Source organism: Stomoxys calcitrans, chromosome 3, assembly GCF_963082655.1.
Source record: "Stomoxys calcitrans chromosome 3, idStoCalc2.1, whole genome shotgun sequence".
NCBI lineage: Eukaryota > Metazoa > Arthropoda > Insecta > Diptera > Muscidae > Stomoxys > Stomoxys calcitrans.
The window spans coordinates 21886725-21909398 of NC_081554.1; the positions used below are offsets into that span (position 1 = coordinate 21886725).

Below are 22674 nucleotides of genomic sequence, written 5' to 3' on the forward strand. Positions count from 1 at the left end.
GGTATATAACCTGATATAGCAACCATATAAACCGATCTTGGATCTTAATTTCTTGACTCACTAGAGTTCGCAATTTTCATCAGATTTGGCTGAAATATAGCACGAAGTATTTTGTTATGACTTCGCATAATTGTGCTTAGTATTCAGTAGTATTCGAAGTATTCAAATCGGTATATAACCTGATATAGCTAACATATAAACCGATCTAGGATCTTGACTTCTTGGACCACTAGACTTCCAACAATTGCGCTAAGTACGGTACAAATCGGCCAATAAACTAATAAAGCTGCCATATAAACTGATCTTGGATCTTGCTTTCTTAAGCCGCTAGAGGTCGCAATTTTCGTCAGATTTGGCTGATATTTACCACGAAGTGTTATGTTATGACTTCCAACAACTGTGCTAAGTATGGTTTAAATCGGTCCATAACCTAATATAGCTGTCATATGAACCGGTCTTAGTTCTTGACTTCTTGAGCCACTAGAGGGCGAAGTTCTCATCTGATTTTGCTGAAATTTGGTACAACGGCTTCTCCCATGACCTTCAACATACGTGTTTAATATTGTCTGAGTTGATCTATAACCTGATACAGCTCCTATATAAACCGAGCTCTCTTTTATTTTTCTTGAGCAACTAAAGGGGCAATACTTATCCGAATGGACTGAAATATTAGCCAATGACTTCTACTACGGCCTTCAACATTCAATTCATTTATGGTACGAATTGGACAATAACTTTATATAGCTCCAATAGCATAATAATTCTTATCCATTATTCTTTGTTTACCTAAAAAAAGATACCGCGCAAAGTTCTCGACAAATGCGATCCATGGTGGAGGGTGCATAAGATTCGGCCCGGCCGAACTTAAGATTAAGATCTTATGGAAATTTTGTCTTCAGAGAAAATTTCATGGAAATTTTGTCTTAAGAGAAATTTTATGAAAATTTTGTCTTTGGAGGAAACTGTCTTAAGAGGAAATTTTTTAGATTTTTGTTTTTATAAAAGTTTTTTTTTTGATTTTTTTGTTTTAATTTTTTTTTTAAAGAGAAAATTTTTTGAAATTTTTTAATAGAAAAAATATTACTGAAGTTTGGTCTTCAGGAAAAAACCACTCATTGTTGCTTATCCATTTTACACCTCCTCTTAACCATTTAAACTAACCATTTGCAAAATTTAATTGCCTGTAAACGTAAGTCTTGCATAAATAAAAATGTAACTTACACTTACAAGTTAAGAAATACAAAAAGGACGACTAATTAGCACTTTTGGTGTTTAAAATGAAAATACCAAAGCAAAACCCAAAACGAAAAGTTAAAGGACAAAAAAACTGACAGCTAAGCTGGCTGGCGGCATAAAAGTATGACGACCTTATCACAGTTTCCTTACACCTGGCTGACTGTTTTTTCAAAAAAAAAAAGCAGAAAAAAATCAGACATGCTCCCAAGTATCCATGAAAACAATGGTGTTGTTAAACTTTGTTTATGTCCTTAATGGCATTAAATGTTTGAAAAAAAATAACACATAATCTTCATAATTATGAATTTGTTTTTCATGGCACAGGCCAGGCAGCAGTCATTTATAATGTTGGCCCATTTTTGTGGGTATGGTTTGGGGGCAGCAAGGTAAATGGGTATCATTACTTACCTGATTATTTGGAAAAGTGCCATCTTTATCGATGGCATTCACTTGTGTGACTTTTGTGCCAATGGGTTCACCTTCCAAAACGGTTTCCTGTTCACGTTCTGTGAATAGAGGAATTTCGTCATTAACATCTTCGAGCATTATGTAAACGGTAGCTTCAGAGGCCAATTGTTGGGCGCCATTGTTCTGCAAAGAGAGAGCGAGAGAGAGAAAAGGGGATATGTTAAATATGGTAAATATTTTTAAATGAGGGAAAACTGAAAAAAAGTATGTGTAGACATATTTTCACAAATTTTAAATTTACAAAAAATAAGCCAAAAACAAGGTAAACTTCTTTTCAAAACCAGTAAGGAAAGGCAAAATGCGGACGGTGCCGACTTTATAATACCCTGCACCTACAATATAAATACTAAGTGGGAGCTATATCTTATTCTGAACGAATTCTGATGGGATATTAAACAATCCGAATCAAATTTCGAGCAAAGCAAATATGTTCAAAATGTGATAACTACGGTTGACCAATAACAACAAATTACCCAAAATCTGACGAACATATACATGGAAGCTATACCTAAATCTGAACCGATTTCGACCAAACTTTATGGGTATTGTGAAAGTCGTCGAGGAAAATGTTGTAAAAAATTTTGGGAAGATTTGACCATACATGCGCTTGCAGTGGGTCTAGGAGTAAAAATCGGGCGATATACGTATATAACAGCTATTTAAATCTGAGCCGATTTATGTGAAATTCCCCAGAAATGTCGGGAATAAGGAGAAAATCCTTCCTGCCAAATTTCGAGAGAATCGGTTAAAAAATTAGCACTTTATTGTAATATTTCTCAAAATCGGACGAAAATATATCTAAATCTGAACCGATTTCGAGCAAATTTTTCAAATAATGTGGTAGTCATCGGGGAAAGCGTTGTGCAAAGTTTTGCCAAGATTGGTCGAAAAATGCGTTTGCAGTGGCTCTAGGAGTAAAAATCGGGCTATATATATATATATGGGAGCTATATCTAAATCCGAACCCATTTCTATGAAATTCACCAGCTATATCAAGAGTCATAAGAAAATCCTTCCTGCCAAATTTCGAGAGAATCGGTTAATAAATGACCATTTTATTGCTCAATTACCGCAAATCGGACGAGCATATATATGGGAGATATATCCAACTCTGAACCGATTTCTTTGAAATTCACAAGTTAAATCAAGAGTCATAAGAAAATCCTTCCAACCAAATTTTGAGAGAATCAATTATCAAATAAACATTTTATTGCTGTATTACTGCAAATCGGGCGAACATATATATGGGAGCTATATCGAAATCTGAACCGATTTCTATGAAATTAACAAGTTATATCGAGAGTCATAAGAAAATCCTTCCTGTCAAATTTCGAGAGAATCGGTCAAGGAATGACCATTTCATTGCTGTATTACCGCAAATCGGACGAGCATATATATGGAAACTATATCCAAATCTGAACCGATTTCAATAAAATTCGCCAGTAGCATTAAGAGTCATAAGGAAAAACTTTTTGCCAAATTTGGAGAGAATCGGTTAACAAATGACCATTTTATTGCTATATTACTGCAAATCGGACGAACATATATATGGGAGCTATATCCAAATCTAAACCGATTTCAATGAAATTCACCAGTAGCATTAAGAGTCATAAGCAAACCCTTTTTGCCAAACTTGGAGAGAATCGGTTAACAAATGACCATTTTATTGCTGTATTACTACAAATCGGACGAACATATATAAGAGAGCTATATCCAAATTTGAACCGATTTCTATGAAATTTACCAGTAATATTGAGAGTCAAGAGAAAATCCTTCCAACTAAATTTGGAGAGAATCGGTTAAAAAATTACCATTTTATTGCTGTATTACTGCAAATCGGACGAACATATATATGGGAGCTATATCCAAATCTGAGCCGATTTATATGAAATTCACCAGTTATATCAAGAGTCGTAAGAAAATCCTTCCAACCAAATTTCGAGAGAATCGGTTAACAAATGACCATTTTATTGCTGTATTACTGCAAATCGGACGAGCATATATATGGGAGCTATATCCAAATCTGAACCGATTTCTATGAAATATACCACGAATATCGATAACAAATGACCATTTTATTGCTGTATTACTGCAAATCGCGAGAGCATATATATGGGAGCTATATATCCAAATCTGAACCGATTTTTTCCAGTTTCAATTGGCTTCGTCTCTAGGCCGAAAAAGATGCCTACGTTAAATTTGAAGACGATCGGATGAAAATTGCGACCTGTAGTTAGTACGCAAATTAACATGGACAGACGGACATAGCTAAATCGAATCAGAAAGTGATTTTGAGTCGATCGGTATACTTATCAATGGGTCTATCTCTCTTCCTTTTGGGTGTTAAAAACAAATTCACTAATTTAAAATACCCTGTATCACAGTAGTGGTGTAGGTATATAATAAAGTCCAATAAAAAAGACTAACAAAAACAAGTAAATGCGTGGTAAGTTAGGTCGGGCCGAATCCTATTTACCTTCCACCATGGGTCGCATTTGTCGAGTTTTTTTTCCCGGCATCTCTTCTTAGACAAAAAAAAAAAAGGATAAAAGAAAAGATTTGCTCTGCTATTAGAGCGTTATCAAGATATGGTCCGGTTCGGACTACAATTAAATTATATGTTGGAGACCTGTGTAAAATGTCAACCCATTCGAATAAGAATTGCGCCCGTTGGGGGCTCAAGAAGTAAAATAGAGAGATCGATTTATATGGGAGCTGTAGCAGGCTATTGACCGATTCAGACTATAATAAACACGTATATTGATGGTCATGAGAGGATCCGTCGTACAAAATGTCAACCAAATCGGATAAGAATTGCGCACTCTAGAGGCTCAAGAAGTCAAGATTCAAGATCGGTTTATACGGTAGCCATATCAGGTTATTAACCGATTTGAACCCTATTTGGCAAAGTTGTTGAAAGTCCCAATAAAATACGTCATGCAAAATTTCATTCCAATCGGATAAGAATTGCGTCCTCTAGAGGCTCAAGAAGTCAAGACCCAAGATCGGTTTATATGGCAGCTATATCAGGTTATGGACCGATTTGAACCATACGTGGCTTAGTTGTTGGATATCATAACAAAACACCTCGTGCAAAATTTCATTTCAATAGCCCTCTAAAAGCTCAAGAATTCGAGACCCAAGATCGGTTTATATGGCAGCTATATCAGGTTATGGACCGATTTGAACAATACGTGGCCTAGTTGTTGGATATCAAAACAAAACACGTCGTGCAAAATTTCATTGCAATCGGATAAGAATTGCGCCCTCTAGAGGCTCAAGAAGTCAAGCCACAAGATCGGTTTATATGGCAGCTATATACGGTCATCATCCGATTTGAACCATACTCAGCACAGTTGATGGGTATCATGACAAAACACGTCGTGCAAAATTTCATTTCAATCGGATAAGAATTGCGCCCTCCAGAGGTTTAAGAAGTCAAGACTCAAGATCGGTTTATATGGCAGCTATATCAGGTTATGGACCGATTTGAACCATACTCGGCACAGTTGTTGGATATCATGACAAAACACGTCGGGCATATTTTCCATTCCAATCGGATAAGAATTGCGCCCTCTAGAGGCTAAAGAAGTCAAGACCCAAGATTGGTTTATATGGTAGCTATATCTAGTTATTGCCCGATTTGATCCTAACTTAGCATAGTTGTTGAAGTCACAGCAAAACACGCCGTGCAAAATTTGATACCTATAGGATAAGAATTGCGCCCTCTAGACGCTCAAGAATTCAAGATCCAAGATCGGTTTATATGGCAGCTATATCAGGATATTGACCGATTTGATCCTAACTTAGCAGAGTTGCTGGAAGTCATAGCAAAACATTTGATTCCAATAGAATAAGAATTGCGCCCTCTAGAGGTTTAAGAAGTCAAAACCCAAGATCGGTTTATATGGCAGCTATATCCGGTCATCATCCGATTGGAACCATACTCAGCACCGTTGTTGGAAATCATAACAAAACACGTCGTGCAAAATTTCATTCCAATCGGATGAGGAATTGCGCCCTCTAGAGGCTCAAGAATTCAAGACCCAAGATCGGTTTACACGGCAGCTATATCCGGTCATCATCCGATTGGAACCATACTCTGCACAGTTGTTTGATATCATAACAAAACACGTCGTGCAAAATTTCATTCCAATCGGATAAGTATTGCGCCCTCTAGAGGCTCAAGAAGTCAAGATTCAAGATCGGTTTATACGGTAGCCATATCAGGTTATTAACCGATTTGAACCCTATTTGGCAAAGTTGTTGAAAGTCCCAATAAAACACGTCGTGCAAAATTTCATTCCAATCGGATAAGAATTGCGCCCTCCAGAGGTTTAAGAAGTCAAGACTCAAGATCGGTTTATATGGCAGCTATATCAAAACATAGACCGATTTGGCCCATTTACAATACCAACCTACCTACACTAATAAGAAGTATTTGTGCAAATTTTCAAGCGGCTAGCTTTACTCCTTCGAAAGTTAGCGTGCTTTCGACAGACAGACGGACGGACGGAAGATCAAAAATATATATACTTTATGGGGTCTGAGATGAATATTTCGAGTAGTTACAAACAGAATGACGAAATTGGTATACCCCCATCCTGTGGTGGAGGGTATAAAAAAGGTCGAAAATCAATTTTGCCAAATTTTTTTTTTATCAAAATCTCCACATAAAATGGGAAATAAGCTTAGGTCACACTGTTTATGCCTTGACAATTTTTTCCGCAAAAGTTCATTTCTAGACTTTCGACCAGTTCATCTGCTACACAAAAATTAATTTTATTAAAAAAATCTTTTCCTTTCCTCTTAAATCCTAGACTGTAGATCTTAAAAAACTTTACCATACTTCAATTATTCCCCCTTATAAAGTCATAGCTTAAAGTTCCATATTATTCCCCATTATTGACTCATCATAATTAGTGTAAAATGTTTCATTTTTATTTGCCAAGTCCTACATATTACCAACATACTCTACACGACATTTGTATGAGTTAACCCCCTTAAAACTTTTGCAAAGTTTTACGAAATATTATGACACACAAACGTTTTTGGGTTTTGCACTCACTTACTAACTATGATTTAAACAAGTCCCATAAATTTTTGTCATAATCTTTGCCATCGTCATTTATTAAAACATTTGTTAAGATGAAATCTTTGTTTGTAGGGTGAAAATCCCACCCTGCCACCGCCATCATAACCCTCATCCAAATAATGTCTCTTACAGTTTCAATTACCACAAAAATACTAAGAAATTATATCTGTGTTTGTTGAATTATGCTTGTGTATGAGTTTGTCTGTGGCTGGTTGCTAATATTTCCTCTTCAAGTAATTTTGGCTTATTTACATTTCCAAAAGGGAAAAACTTTCTAAATATTTGTGGCAGAATATTTTTGGTTACGCATAGGAAAATTAAATTGAAAATTTTCAAAGTTTCTAAGTTTACTGCCAGGAAGTGTTAGAAATGTGCAGTGGGGAGACTTGGGATTGTCAAGTTTATTACAATCATAATTACATTTTGTAACAACAGAAATCGAATAAGAAGAACTTTGGCAGAAAACTTGAAAAAATGTTTAAAATAATCTCGGAAATAGAAGGTAAACATATTTGGTAAAGAAAGTTGATAATGATTCGGATTTTGTCTCAGTTCGGAAAAAATTTTAAAGAGAGGGTCCTCTTGCTGTTATTTAGGCCTGGAGTTACTTGGTTTTTGTGTTTTCCAATTTCTGTCCCTTAAAATAGAAGAGGTAAGGACGGTCTAAAGTCGGACATTGGCACCCTACACTTCATGGGGTTTGCTTGACGGCGAAATTAACATTTGAACAAATTTGAAGAGGCCACTGTAGCGCAGAGGTTAGTATATCCGCCTACGAAGTTGAACGCCATGATTCGAAATTTTGGCGAGAACATCAGAAAAATTTGTTTGCAGTGGTTATCACCTGCTTGTGCTAGAGACATTTGTGAGGCATCCAAAAATTGCAAATTTTGCCCATGAAAAAAGGAACAGGGGTAAACTTCTCACATATCAATGAGTGCAGTCCGATTCAAGTTTAAGCTCAATGATAAGGGGCCTTCTTGTTATAGCCGAGTCCGAACGGCGTGCGACACCTCTTTGTGAGGCATCCTGCCATGTTAAAACTTCTCTACCAAGTACGAAAGGCGTGCCGCACTGCGACATCTCTTTGAAGAGAAGTTTTAGCACGGTGTAGTACCTCACAAATGTCGCCAGCATTAAGAGGGAAAACCCACTGCTGAAAAATGTTTCCGCGCGTTCAGCGCCGTAGGCGACCCAACCTCTGCGCTACGGTGATGCTTGAAAATGTCAAATTTCCAATGAAAATGTCAGATTGGACCTGACAAAACTTAGTGATGCCCAGGACAGAAACTTTTATAGCAGCCTTCGCATGTATTAGAGCTTTGTCTAAGTCTGAAACTATTTTTCCAGATTTAATGGGCTTTATCTATAGGCCAAAAATATGTCTTTTCCAAATTTGAACTTTGAACTCAAAATAACATGGCCAGACAGATGGACAGACATAACTAAAGCAAATCATAAAGTGTTTCTGAGCCGATTCGTATACTTATCATTGGGTATATCTCTCTTATACCTGGTTGTTGCAAACAAATGCACGCAGTTATTATTCCCTGTAGCTTAGTAGTGAGGCCACTGTAGCGCAGAGATTAGCATGTCCGCCTATGACGCTTGGATTCGAATCCTGGCAAGACCATCAGAAAACATTTTTGAGGAACTATGCCATGTAAAAACTTTTCTCCAAAAAGGTGTCGCACTGCAACACGCCTTTCGGACTCGGCTTTAAAAAGGAGGCCCCTTATCATTGAGCTTAAGAGCGAATCGGACTGCACTCATTGATGTGTGAAAAGTTTGCCCCCATTCCTTACTGTAATTTTCAAGGGCAAAATTTGCAATTAGTAGTGATGTAAGGTATAAAAACTACGCTTAAAAAAATCACCCTTTATTTGGGAAATAGTCTAACGGCATTAAATCGCACGACCGGACGGCCAATCGATTGGAATATTTCATGAGATGATAAAGTGTTTTTCTCCTAACTTGGTTTCCAATAAAATGATTGTGGCATTCGCTGTGTGGTTTGTGGCACCGTTCCACATGTCCTTCAAGTCCACCTCATACAATTGGGGCCAAAAATATTGTGCCATCATTGAACAGTTGCTATACTCATTCACAGTAACATACCGGTCTTGATCATCAATGAAGAAGTACGGGCCAATGACGCCGCAGGCCTATGAACCGCACCAAAACGTAATTTTTTCGGTATGCAATGATGACTCATGGAGTACGTGTGGATTGCTGTCTGACCAATAACAATATTTTGCTTATTGACGAAGCCATTAAGCCAGAAATGAGCCTTTGTCATAGCGCTCTTAACATAAAGTTCACTGACTCCGAATTTTTGTAATAAATTTCAATAATTTCCACTCGTTATTGGCTCATATATCTTTTCATCATGAAATGACAAACCTTACTGCAGAGAAATGTCAAAAGAGCGGCAAAAAATATCTTCATTTGCTGTCCCTATTAATCTACTTTTGAACAACCCTTTAGCATTAAACTGTTAATAAATCGTACGATTAGAGCTCGTTTTGCACGGTGAATGAGGATACCCCACTAGGATTACGAGGAAGTGTAGTAGCTCGCCAGACATTTCCATTGCATCCCCCGATCTCCTGAGTGACGTGTTCTGGTAAGCCATCATCTCTTTGGGGTCACACCACCTCCCCATAATTCTTACCATCGACCGACCACCCGACTTCATAACCTCTGAGTACCTGACGTTTATCAATCAGAAAAAGGCCGATTGGGCTGGGTTCAGAGAGTACACCAATCGCCGCTTCAGTGTACTGACACCCTCCTCGGATGTGCTAATTTCCGCTCCCTTTATACCAGCCGGCCGCCCAATTTCCCGGCGCAGGCAGTGGTACTCGCAGACGAGCGTGATAGAATTCGTTGTACGGACCCCACTTTCCACAGAATCAGCGAGCTGAAACTGGAAATAAACAAGATAGTCAACGAACATAAGCGGAATTTGTGGCTGTAACACTTGGAGCAATGTAACTTAGGCACCGGTTAAGACAAGCTGTGGTCTACTGTTAAGTCTCTCTCGAATCTAGGTAGACGGGATAACGGGACCTCAGTCACTTTTGGCGACGTAACCGTTGCTGATCCAAAGAGATGCGCCAGGTTGTTGAACCGTCAATTTATTGCGCATCCCGTGAGTGACAGGGCAAGGAGGAGAGCCTTTCGCCGTATCCGTAGTCTCCGAGCCGATGGACGATCACAAATTACCGTGGGCGAAGTTACGAATGTCATCTGTGGCGCCAAATCATCCAAGGCATTGGGCCCCGACGGAATCTCTACTACCTAGAGTTGAGTACATTACTATCCTCAATCTGTCTTTTGACACCCTTATAGTTGCCGATGTCTTGAAAATGGGCAGAGTGATCCCTTTACTGAAGCCTGGAAAGGACTCAAGTTTGGGAGAGTTGTACTGACCGATCCCCTTCTCTCAGCCGTAGCAAAGACGCTTGAGGCATTACTCCCCCCGAGCCTCTTAGGAGAATACCCATAACCCGAGCATCGACATGGATTTCGAAGACTGCATAGCTCAACAACTCCTTTGAAAACCCGAGAGTGACATCACCGCGCAAATTTGCCGTGGCTTCAATACGCCCAGGCCATGTGATAGGACGGTCCTCGTGGTACTGGACCTATGGAAGGCATTCGACACGGTAAGCCATGCCAAACTATTTAAGGATATCGCAAAAACACGTCCCTCCAGCCAGTCATTTGTGGAATTTAGGGATAAGAAGTCGAAGCACCGTAAAGTGAAACACGGAGTTACCCAAGGCGGGATGATAACTCCGGCAATGTTTTGCCTTTACCTATCCTCCATTCCACCCCCCCCCCCAGATGGCATAAAGATCACATCATATGCGGACCATTGTACGATTACGACATCAGGCCCCCACCCATTGTTGACATCTGCCATAAGTTTAGCGGCTACCTCAACAAACTTGCCTTATATTTCGCTGCAAGAAATCTGAAGATATCTGCCACCAAATCTTCAGCCACATGGTGCACTACAAATACGCGTGAGGTGAATGCCGAGCGATGAGTGATGGTCGATGGAGAAATGATTCCGACCATCAAGTCTTCCAAAATACTTGGCACATGCCCACATGCCACAGCAATTTGCGATAAAGTCAAAAGTAGAAACAAGGTTCTCAAGTCACTTGCCGGCAGCACTTGGGGTGCAGACAATGAAAACTTGTCGACCACGTACACAGCAATTGGCCAGTCTGTGGTAAGTTATGCAGCACCAGTGTGATCTCGTCCGCTCTGTGACACGCAGTGGAATAATATTCAGTCAGAATGCCGTTCTCGGAACTGCGATGGGCTGTCTCCTCAGTTCCCATGTGGACCACCTCCATCAGGAGGTAAAGATCCTATCAGTGCGAAGACATAACTACATGCTGTCTAAGCAATAGCTTTTGGCTTTTATCGCAGAGACCATCGAAATCATCATCTTGTGGATAGGTATTTACCGCCCAGGAGCCTTAAGGTAGATCTACATGATCCAGGGCGTGAGATTCAGAGCTACAGGAGACAACCTCTAGACAACATTCATGCAGACACGGTAGCAGATACGGAAAATAGCTTCCGGGTGCATGTAATCCTTGGAGAACGACCGCCTCCCATTGAACCTGAAGAAATTGACCTCCCCAGACAAACCAGAGTAGTTCTGGCTCAATTACGTTCCGGCAGATGCAGACGCTTCAATTCCTATCGAGCAAGGATTAATGCCGATGTGCAAGATGTATGTCCCGATTGTGACCAGGGATCACATGTCACTTGTTTAACTGCCCAGCCAGATCCACTCGACTCAGACCCAGATCTCCATTGACGCACCCCATCTTAGTCGTAGAGTTCCTGGATTTGGACACTCAAAAGAATCAAGCAGACGAAAGATAGAACACAACAACAACGACTAGAGTAATTTAATATTCTCATGGAACCATGGAACCATGGAACCTCTTTTCTGTCTGTTTTCACTGAAATCAAAAGATTTTTTTTTCTCTAAATATTGTTCAAATTTCCTCTACTTACCTCAACACGTATTGTCAAATTGTATTCCTTTATACTCTCATAGTCCAGCGGATGATTGACTTTTATATCGGCCCACGTATCACCATTATCCGGTCTTTGTTGCAGATAGAACGTATGAAATTTATTCGTTTGCGCCGTAGACCCAGGCATAAGGCGATAGAAAACCGTTGGATTGCCTTCAATACCCGAACTACATGGCCATGCAGAATTTTAGGCCAAACACCAAAATTGGGAGAGATACAAAAAGGAGATATTAGTAAAATGAATTGGCATTTGTATGGATATAAAGATGATAATACAGAGTGTTTTCGAACTAAAAGGAAAATTAATATTAAAACGAACTATAAATGATAAGGCAGGGAAAATTTTGGAAAGATAATGCAGTAAAAACTTTTTTTGAAGACAAATTTTATGATGATGAGGTAGAAAAAAAATATTTAACAGATATATAAATTTTGATTTTTTTTGTGAATGGATAAGATGAAAACGTAAAAAAATGGCATTTAATATAAATATTTTTTGTTTTATTGTTTTTCAAGTCGAGCTTAATGACCAAGCGAATTCAACACCCAAAGGAGAGATTTTTAAATGAGTTTTAAAGAAAAGAAATTGCCAGTTCCTCAAACAGGCAGGACACATTTCACCCCACTGGTGGACGCGATTCGATAATTGGGTTCCTTTATTTCATCGACACCATCTTGAACGATGTCCGTCCTTCTGACCGGCCTATAGTTCACAGCCTGTCGTTCGTAGGACTTATATACACAAATCCTATGTGAAATCTCAACTAGTACTACCAGACTGTTCGCTGAAAGCTTTTTCACTGAGCAATACCTGACCATGTCTAGTTGATCCTCACACGATGTGTCGAAGTAGGTTATTTCCCTCGAACGTGGAAATGTGCTCGAGTCGTAGTCCTACTGAAATCGCCCGATAGATTGAGGAGCAATCCAAGATCGTATCGGGGCATCAGTCTCCTCCCCGTGCTTGCAACAGTATTGGTTCCGCAAAGAAGTGTCGCACTGCGGCACGCCGTTCGGACTCGGTTATAAAAAGAAGCTTAAAACTTGAATTGGACTGCACTCATTGATATGTGAGAAGTTTGCCCCTGTTCTATAGTGGAATGTTCATGGGCCAAATTTATATATATTTTTTAATGGTGACAACATTTAGGGAGGGCTACGAGAAGGGTACTTCTCCGTACCCGTTCGGTTTTCGGGAGGAAAAGAGCACTGTGGATGCCTGCATTCATGTGCAGAACGGTGTGAGAGAATCGAGCGCCAAATATATCCTTGGCATATTTGTCGATTTCAAAGGCACGTTTGATTACCTTTCATGGCGTAGTGTAATCACAAGGTTAGGCGAAATGGGTTGTCGGGAACTTTCTCTTTGGCGTAGTTATTTCTGTGTTAGAAGAGCTTGCGTGGTTGGTGCTAGCGATACGGTTTGGAAGGATATTCCGCGTGGCTGCCCTCAGGGGTCCATCTGTGCTCCATACATATGGTACCTCATGATGGATACCCTGCTGGGACGTCTCGCTGAATCCTTCAAAATCAGTGCATATACGGATGACCTGCTCATCCTGGTTGAAGGAGATTTCCGACTTGCTCTGGAAAGTTGCGGTTAGCTTGCCATGGGCATTGTGCGCAAATGGAGCGATCGTGTTGGTGTTGACGTCGCGGAGGACAAAACCGTGACAATGTGGCTCAAGGGCATCTTGTCGCGGAAACGTCCACCCACTATTCGATGTGGTGGAGCTAGCATCAGGAATGTAGCGTTCGTAAAATGTCTGGGAGTGATTGTTTCGGAGAGAATGGGTTTCCTGGTCCATTTGGATCTGTTGAAGTAGAAGACGACTGGAGTAGCAGGTATGGTCAAGCGTGTTCTGAGCAGCGATTGGGGTCTTAGTCGTCGCGCTGTTCGGTCCATATATGGTGGTCTATTTATTGCTTGTACAACCTATGGAGCGCCTGTATGGCACGGAATTGCTGCGACTGCCTTAGGACGAAAGAAGATCCTCTCTTGTCAAAGGGTGGCAATGCTGGCTTGCTTGCCTGTGTGTAGGACAGTTATTGCTTGGCGCGGCCCCGCTTGTTTTACTCGTGAGTTACATGGCCGTTCGGTATAGTGTGAAAGAGGGAATTCCATTAGCGCGTGAGGATTGGCTCACCGCTTCTGAGCATGCAGATGGGGATGTTAGGCGGCTCAAGGCACTCCTTTTGGAGCGTATTGATGATAGGTGGAAAACTAGATGGACGAACAGTGACAATGGTCGGAAGACTTACGAATTTATTCGTGACGTGAGGTTCGTACGGGACCGCCCGGACTTTGGCTTCGTCCTAAGTCTGGGCTTCATACTGACTGGACATGGTTCCTTTAATGCATTTTGCGCATCAGAGGAATTTGTGCGCGATTAATCTGTGCGACTGTGGGAGACCTGAGGACTGGAGGCATGTACTGAACGAATGCCCGTGCTATGCAGAAATTAGAGATTTAGGCGCGATTAGGGGATTAGCAAGGCGATGACGAGACGACTATTACAAGGCTGGCCACCTTTTCCCGGGAAGTATTTCTAAAGAAGGCGTACAAGACTTAGTGGAGGGATGAATACACGCTAGTTATTCGTGACGTGACGTTCATACGAGATCACCCGGGCTTTGGCTTCGGCCTAAGTCTGGGCTGCATACTGACCGGACATGGTTCCTGAAATGCATTTTGCGCATCAGAGGAATTTGTGCGCGACTGATCTTTGCGACTGTGGGAGACCTGAGGACTGGAGGCATGTACTGACGAAATGCCCCTACTATGCTGACATTAAAGATTTAGGCGCGATGGGGATTAGCGGGGCGGTATGGGATTTCAGTAGGACCCTTGAAGACCAGACGACTGTTGCAAGGCTGGCCACCTTTTCCCGGGAAATATTTCTTAGGAGGTGGACAAGACTTAGGGGAGGAATGAATACACGCTAGTTATCCATAACGAGATTGTTGGAGGCCACCGTAGCGCAGAGGTTAGAATGTCCGCCTATGACGCTGAACCCCTGGGTTCGAATCGTGGCGAGATCATTAGAAAAAAATTTCAGCGGTGGTCTTCCATTCCTAAAGTTGGCAACATTTGTGAGGTACTAGGCCATGTAAAACTTCTCTCCAAAGAGGTGTCGCACTGCGGCACGCCGTTCGGACTCTGCTGTATAAAGGAGGCCCCTTATCATTGAGCTTAAACTTGAATCGGACTGCAGTCATTGATATGTGAGAAGTTAGCCCCTGTTCCTTAGTGGAATGTTCATGGGCAAAATTTGCAATTTGGTGTTGCTGTACTGGGGGGCGATCGAGTGATTTGGTTCTGCGCATGACATGGCCTGGCACCTGGCGTTTGCCCATCGTTGTTTCCTTAGCTGTTGTGGTTGTGTTCGCTCATCCCGGGTGGCCGCGTTGATTGTAAGTCCCATGTTGATGCAGTTATGTGTGGCGTAGCCAGTGAGGGCTTCCGTGTACTGTTTGTATTTGTATATACCGTCCTGTTGTATATTTGGTGCATACTTAAGGTCGGCTTAAGGCGATTCATTTCTTCTGGGTGACCAATCCGGAACTGTATGGGGTTCAACTGGTAGTAGGCTTTTAAGGCTACGAAGTCTGAACGGAGACCTTAATCTGGTACCAGGGGTGTCCAGGGGCTCCAGGAACTTCGGTTCCAGCCTGACAATGGTGACATGGGCCACAGTAGGGAGCAACGTGGTGGCTGAGGTTTGTACCCAAATCGCGGGTAGAGCATAAGCTCAGGTTGGAGTTGCGTTTTCAATCGGGTGCCGTGACCCATGGATCGGAAGGAGTTTTAGGTAGTGCTCCGCTCCTTACCAAGGAGGTGAGCATGTCCAAATACGTGGGATCAAATTGGTAGTCATGTGTGGGTTAGCACATGGGGGGGGCGTTGGTAGACGCATTGTATTCACCCTTGGGCCTTGGGCTTCGCAGGTTTGGACATCTGCGTTAAGCACGACATTCGTGTGGGTTTGACTTTTTTTAGTTTTATTTTTATGTTCTTTTTGCCAAATATAAAAATTTACTGCATTATCTCTCGAAATTTTTTATTTTGTTAAATTTTTTTCTAAGAAACTAAACGCTTTTTTCGAAATTGTTGTTTTTGGTTCAACCTAAAGCATAATCAACAAAATATCAAAGAATAATTATACAATTTTTTTATATGAAAAAATATTTTTTTTTTTTCAAAAGTTTTAAATAAATTAAAAAAAAAATATTTATAATATAAATATATGTTTGCACAACATGCGACATAAACAAAATTCAAAAATTGTCTTATTGTTTTATGACGCAATGTTCTATACGTTTTTTGCTTGGTACGAGTAAACAACAAATAAAAGGACAAAACAAGTAAATTTTTTCACATTTTAAAAAATGGTGCTTAGCCAAAAAAAAGTTTGTTGTGAAATTTTGCTTAGGGTTTTTCTTTTTCTTTTTTTTATTTTTCTTCAACAAAGTGCTTGCAGAAAACAAAAAAAATTTAAAAATTTATTGTAAAACACAACATTAGGTTTGGGGGGTATAAAAAGGACCATTGCATGTTTGTCTTTTTTATTTCACGACCAAACAGAACGTTTCATAAACTTTGTAAATTATAGTACAAACAAGAGAAAACAAAAAAAAAAGAAAATAAAGAGAAAGTCGATTTTTCTCAAGGCCTCAAAAAATATATTGCCTTTGTCCTCTCGAAGGGAAAAGTGTGAAATAAAGGAATCACATGGGGAGGGCCAAGGATGTTCTTCTGGGAGGTAAAGGATATGCTCATAATTAAATTGTGATTAGGAATGAAATAAAAACATTTTCGTTTGTGTTTTTTTCTTTTCTTCGTTTATACTCTGATATTACAGAACAACACATGGCGGTGTCAGTTTTCGTTTTGCCCAAAAAAAGTAACGAAATACTTGGCACTTGCCCTTTTGAAGTAATCAAAAAGTAACACAAAAAGGCAAAGAAACATAAAACAAAAAAAGGTGTTGTTTTCCTTAAGAAGGAATAAAAAGGGGAAGTGGATTTACTTCTGTTGCTTGGGATAGGGAAGGTTTTAAGTTATGGATATAAGGTTTTTTTTTCATTTTTTTTTTGTCTGCTGGGAATGTAATGATTATTTCTTGTGTTGGTGTTGGTTTTTTTTCTTTTTCGTTTTTGGTGTTTGTTATGAAATGTTTTTGTAATGAGTTGCATGAAGTTTGTGTTAGTCTTTTCTTTTGGGTTCACTTTATATTTCGAGAGTATGACAAATGGTTGGATTTCTGCTTAGTTGAGAAAAAAAATATATATTTTTTTTATACATTTATTAATAATTTGCCTAAAGCTGTTTTTAATGTGTTGGTTGTGATTTCTTCATATTGTAGCCTAGATACTTAAATAAAATATACCATAATTTAGCTAAATTTAAAGGGAAAAATGGTTTCTGCACTCTACTGAATATTATAAAAAAATCAAAAATTAGCCCGAAACAAAAAAAATAATCAATTTATATCAATTTCATTTTATTTTATTTTATTTTATTTTATTTTATTTCATTTCATTTCATTTTATTCCATTTCATTTCATTCCATTTCATTTCATTTCATTTCATTTCATTTTATTTTATTTTATTTTATTTTATTTTATTTTATTTTATTTTATTTTATTTTATTTTATTTTATTTTATTTTATTTTATTTTATTTTATTTTATTTTATTTTATTTTATTTTATTTTATTTTATTTTATTTTATTTTATTTTATTTTATTTTATTTTATTTTATTTTATTTTATTTTATTTTATTTTATTTTATTTTATTTTATTTTATTTTATTTTATTTTATTTTATTTTATTTTATTTTATTTTATTTTATTTTTTGATGTTTTTTTTCTATTTAAGCCCAAAAATTTTTATGAAATATTTAAAATTTTTTTTAATGTTTTAAAATCCAAAATCTCCATATATTTTTGTTTTAATTCGAAATTATCATGAAACTCTCTCAAAAGACTATTTTCAAGGAAGAAACTGAGAACAAAATTTTGCTCTTCAAAAATATTTAAAAATTTTTTTTCTTCGAAGAAAAAAAAATTAAAATTTTTTTTTTTTTAGAGAAAAGTTACAAAAAAATTTATAGAAAAATTATAAAATATCCTGAATTTTTTTTTGTCTATTACCCAAGTGTGCTCATATTTGGAACGAAGCCCAATATCCAAACTGAGTATGGTCCACGACAGCCCATATTTGTATATAGCGGCTGTCTATCCCATAATAGGCGCATATTGTACCCGATTTCGCTTAAATTTCAAGCTATGAATTATGTAAGGCTTCTTGGCACCTAAATAAATAATCATTGAGATTGGCGCATATTTGGATACTAATATGGATATGGCAGTGGCATAATAAAATACAATATTAAATAAATGCATAGAGTCCTGGGGCTCTACAGGACTGCCATGGAGAAAGCAATGCAACGTAAAGAAAATGGACCAAGTTCAGAGAACATGTTGTCTTGACTTAGGCTCAACTATGAGGACCACGCCCACTAGGGCAAAAATTGCAAATTTTGCCCATGAGTTTGCACCAGTTTCTTTTTGTCAATAAGAAACTGGTGCAAACTTCTCAGGTATCAATGAATGCAGTCCAATTCAAGTTTAAGCTCAATGATAAGGGGCCTTCTTTTTTATAGCCGAGTCCGAACGGCTTGTCGCAGTGCGACACCTCTTTGGAGAGAAGTTTTATGTGGCATAGTACCTCACAAATGTTGCCAACATTAGGAGGGGAAAACCACCGCTGTTATTTTTTTTTTGATCATCTCTTGTGCCCACTAGCGCACAAAAGACTATTCTAGATATTCGACCCATAGATATACATAATAAGTGTGAGGCGATGGGAGAATGCTGTATAATGCTGCTTTCGTAAACCTGGAAGGAATGGAAGAGGCTTCCGATCGGATAGCAGAGACCATACTTGAGGTCAAGTGCGGGACTTGCCTCGGATAGACGAAACTCTGACATTGCCATTTGGAAATTCATGGTACACAGCTGGATCATAGCTAGAGGACAGATTGACCATGGATGTCTACCAGAGAGAACCCAGGGCCTAATATCTGTTTTCTACTGCACGACCATAATACGGTCCTGCAGGTGGAGATCCGGGCTATCACGGAAGGAATATGGTGGTGTGGTGTTAACGAGAGGACGTCGAGGGTGAACATGTTAACAGACAGTAACTGGTCATCAGAGCAATAACAACCAGAATGGTAAAGTCACGAACAGTATTGAAATGTAAAAAAGGAGATTAAGGCCTTTTCTGAGGATGACACCATCCGCATAGTTGGCATGCCGGGCCAAAGCGGGGTAAGGGGGAATAAAAAAGGATTGTCGTCAATGAACTCGCTTAACCCGAAGCAGTCCAGATCGACACATTCCGAGTTAACGGCATAAAAAACGAAAATCCTTTGGGGAGATCCGGATCGGGAGAAGACGAAGCTATTATTGTTAGGAAATAAGAAGAAGGTCAATATAGATTTCGGTATCACAACGGGACACATAGCTCATTGATGCAAAATAATAGGCGCAGCAAGTGATAGCATGAGTAGCAAGTGATTATACGTGGCGAAGAAGATGAGACTTCGAAGCATTTCATTTATCATTACCCGGCTTTCGAGGCTAGCAGACACTGGCACTTAGGTGGGGACACAATACCAGTGATAAACTTACTTAGGGGCGTGGTATGGAAAACTGTGAGGGATTTTGTAAGTAGCATGGAATTCATGACTTTTGTTTTTCGAGGTTTATTCTTAGTATTTAGAGCGCACAAAAAGCCGAGTACTGGCTTAGGTGTATGTCTTCAGAGGAGAGATTATAAAATTATCTCCAATTTTTCAATAGATTTTTTCCAATGAAGGTGTTTTATAGTCTATTCTTCATCGATGTTCTCACAGTTTCTGCCAAAGCCGTTACTGGCAAACGTTTGTCCTCATGTCTTTCGATTAGACATTTACCTGTCATGGTGGACACAATGACTGGGATGTCTGTTCTAGCCAGTGACCTTAAAGCGGTAGTTCTATTCAAGTCTTGATTAGGCCACATAGTCTTGGAATGCTCATAGCCTTCGGCTACTCGTTGCCCTTCGGGCCTGGTCCTGAAAACTTAGTTAAGATGTCTCTAGAGGCATACCCACATTTCAGTTTCCCTGAAATATGTAAGGTAGTTCCTAGTGTTGCAAGCTCATCCGCTTTCCAACTTCCTGGGATATCTCTGTGGCCCACCACCCAGAACAGGTGATGGGCCACAACGATATATTCAGCATGGCTGAATATATCGTTGAAAGATCTGCGACAGTCGAGGGCGGTTTTTGTGTACAGAAATACATTCTCCAGGGATTTAATGGCTGTCTGAGAAGATATTTATGCCAATTTTCGTAATGATATTATTTGTTAGCCATTCCCCCACTTCCTTAATTGCAAAGATCTCTGCTTAATGCACACTGCAGTGTTCGGGTAATCTTTGTGATATGACCAGTTCTAGATCTTAAAAGTACACCCCAAAGCCCACCTGGCGTCTAGTTTGGAGCCATGCGTCTATGTAACTTCTATTATCAGGGATATCGTAGTTCCAATCGGTTCTATCAGGAATTGTGGTACAGTAATTTTTATCAAAAATCGCCTGCTGACGCTAGTGCCATTTGTGGGGTTTCATACAACGTGAAAAATTCTCCGCAATGAGTGTTACAGTTTCCCTATAGCCCCTTTGATTATCCCTTGATCTTGCGACTTGCTCCTATTTTGAATCCATTTCCGCATTTTCTTAAGTCTCTATGTTACTAATGCTTCCTGATATTTAAATGTCATTGATATTTGTGTTTAGAAGCGCCTGTTGTATCTTAGTTCTATGCGCTTTTGTTCAGGGTATATAATGGGTATAAATTTTTAAATTTTTTATATTTAACATCTTTTTAGAGTTGCATTTCAAATTATTTTTAATTTACTAACCTCTGGCATATAAATATTTTCCCAAATATAATTTTCCTTTTTTTCGTTCTCTCCTCCTTGCATGCAGAAACCATTTAACCCGTTTTCTTGCTTTTTTTTGTGTTTTTAGATCTTTAAAAATATATTTGATACTAAAATAAAGCAAAAAGAAACTATACTTAAACTATATTTGTACTTAACGTGTTCCTAATGGTTTTGGTCATTGTTGAATGTGTTTACTTTCCCCATTTTGTACTTTCATATTCAACCCATATTGTAGCACAACTGCCACAACTCAAAGATGCCACAGGACAAAAAGCTTAACAATTCAACAACAACCACAAGTGTTTTAATGCATTAAACTACATAAGGATAAACGGGTACCTAACATGAAAACTGTTATACAACTTAAACTAAATGAATTTTCTTAATAACACTCACGTGTTGTTGGCAAATAACATTAAAAAAATTGAAATACGAGTAAATAAAAGAAATAAACACTTCTGGCTATGAGCTTCCCTTCTCAACGCTAGTGGTTGAGATTAAAACGATTAAATTCTAGCAGAAGGTTTTTCCTTTACAATTGTCATAAATACTTAATAACGATTTTGGTTTTTTATATTTGTGTCCAACACAATGGAGCTATAACTACTTGATAATGACTAGAATGTATCTTGTGCGTTTTTTTTTGGCTCACAACGCTTTGAGATTAAGTTTTCAGCAGTTGAAAGTTTAATTTGTTTTACTTTAGCAAAAAATAAAAGTTTAAAACCTAGGGGAAAACAAAGTGTTATAAATTCTAAGGTGCTTGTTATAATAGAGGAATTTTCACAAATACATGTTTTAGGAGAGTGCAAACATTGTGCGGAAAGTGCAAGTGCAAGATAAATAGTTTGGCTAAATACACTTTGGACTTGGTTAATATATTCCCTATAATGATTCGTAGGATATATGACAAGCAATTATTAAACATCCTAAGAGTGGATAAAAAAACATCTTATTACTCAGAAATTAATTTATAACAGTATTGAAGCATTTATCAATAGCAAGAAGAAAAATGTTATACTATGTATTAAACTTTTTTTAGATGTGTTGTAGAATAAGTTTTTTGATACATTTTATTATAATTTTGACCATTTAAAAACTTTTTTAGATTGTATTATTCCAAATGTAGAAATATTTCACTATAACTGTTATACTCTTCAAGCAATACTTCTAACAAATATGTTTGAAGATGTACCTGAAAATTATTGTTGGACGACACCTTTTTTTTATCAAATTTTATTAAATAAAATCTCAACTTTACTACATAAAGTAAACTGTTATACAGATGTTAAGTAAGAAGTCAAAATAAAGTTTGTTATAAAGTAAGAAGTCAAAATAACGTTTCTCATAAAGATAATGACAGCTCTTTTACTGTAAAAACAATTTGGAATTTTCAAAATCTCTAAAAGAGTTATACAGTTTATGAAAAAAACTGTTATACTGTCTATTAAAATTATTACACAAATTATAATAATTGTATGTCCATAGTGGCATGGGGCGGATTAATATCCGCATCCTCTTTTCAACCTAAAAAACTATTTTACAGTTTGTAAAAACTTTTATACTAATGCAAGAAAACTGTTATACAATCTTTTTAAACTGTTCTACTGTTTCTAAAACCTGTCATACCGTTTTTTTACCTAAAAAACTGTTTGACTGTTTGTAAAAACTTTTAAACTGCTGTTATACAAACTAAATCTAAATTCGCTTTACAATACAATGAAACTGTTATAAAGTTTATTAAAACTATTTTACAGATTGTAAAAACTATTTCTGTAATCAATAAAAACCTTTCATTCTAGTGAA

The 22674-nt window shown here is 38.2% G+C and overlaps 1 protein-coding gene across 5 annotated transcripts in view; it reads right to left on the bottom strand.

Annotated features, from left to right (window-relative positions):
• The window catches only part of LOC106086998 (neural-cadherin), a 535030-nt gene that overhangs the window by 320802 nt on the left and 191554 nt on the right, over positions 1–22674 (bottom strand). For all 5 annotated transcript variants that reach the window (XM_059364497.1, XM_059364494.1, XM_059364495.1 and 2 more), the window contains exons 8-9: positions 11849–12038; positions 1645–1827 (exon numbers count right to left, since the gene is read on the bottom strand). In XM_059364497.1, coding sequence (XP_059220480.1) covers positions 1645–1827; positions 11849–12038 — 373 coding nt within the window. The remainder of the gene's footprint in view (positions 1–1644; positions 1828–11848; positions 12039–22674) is intronic.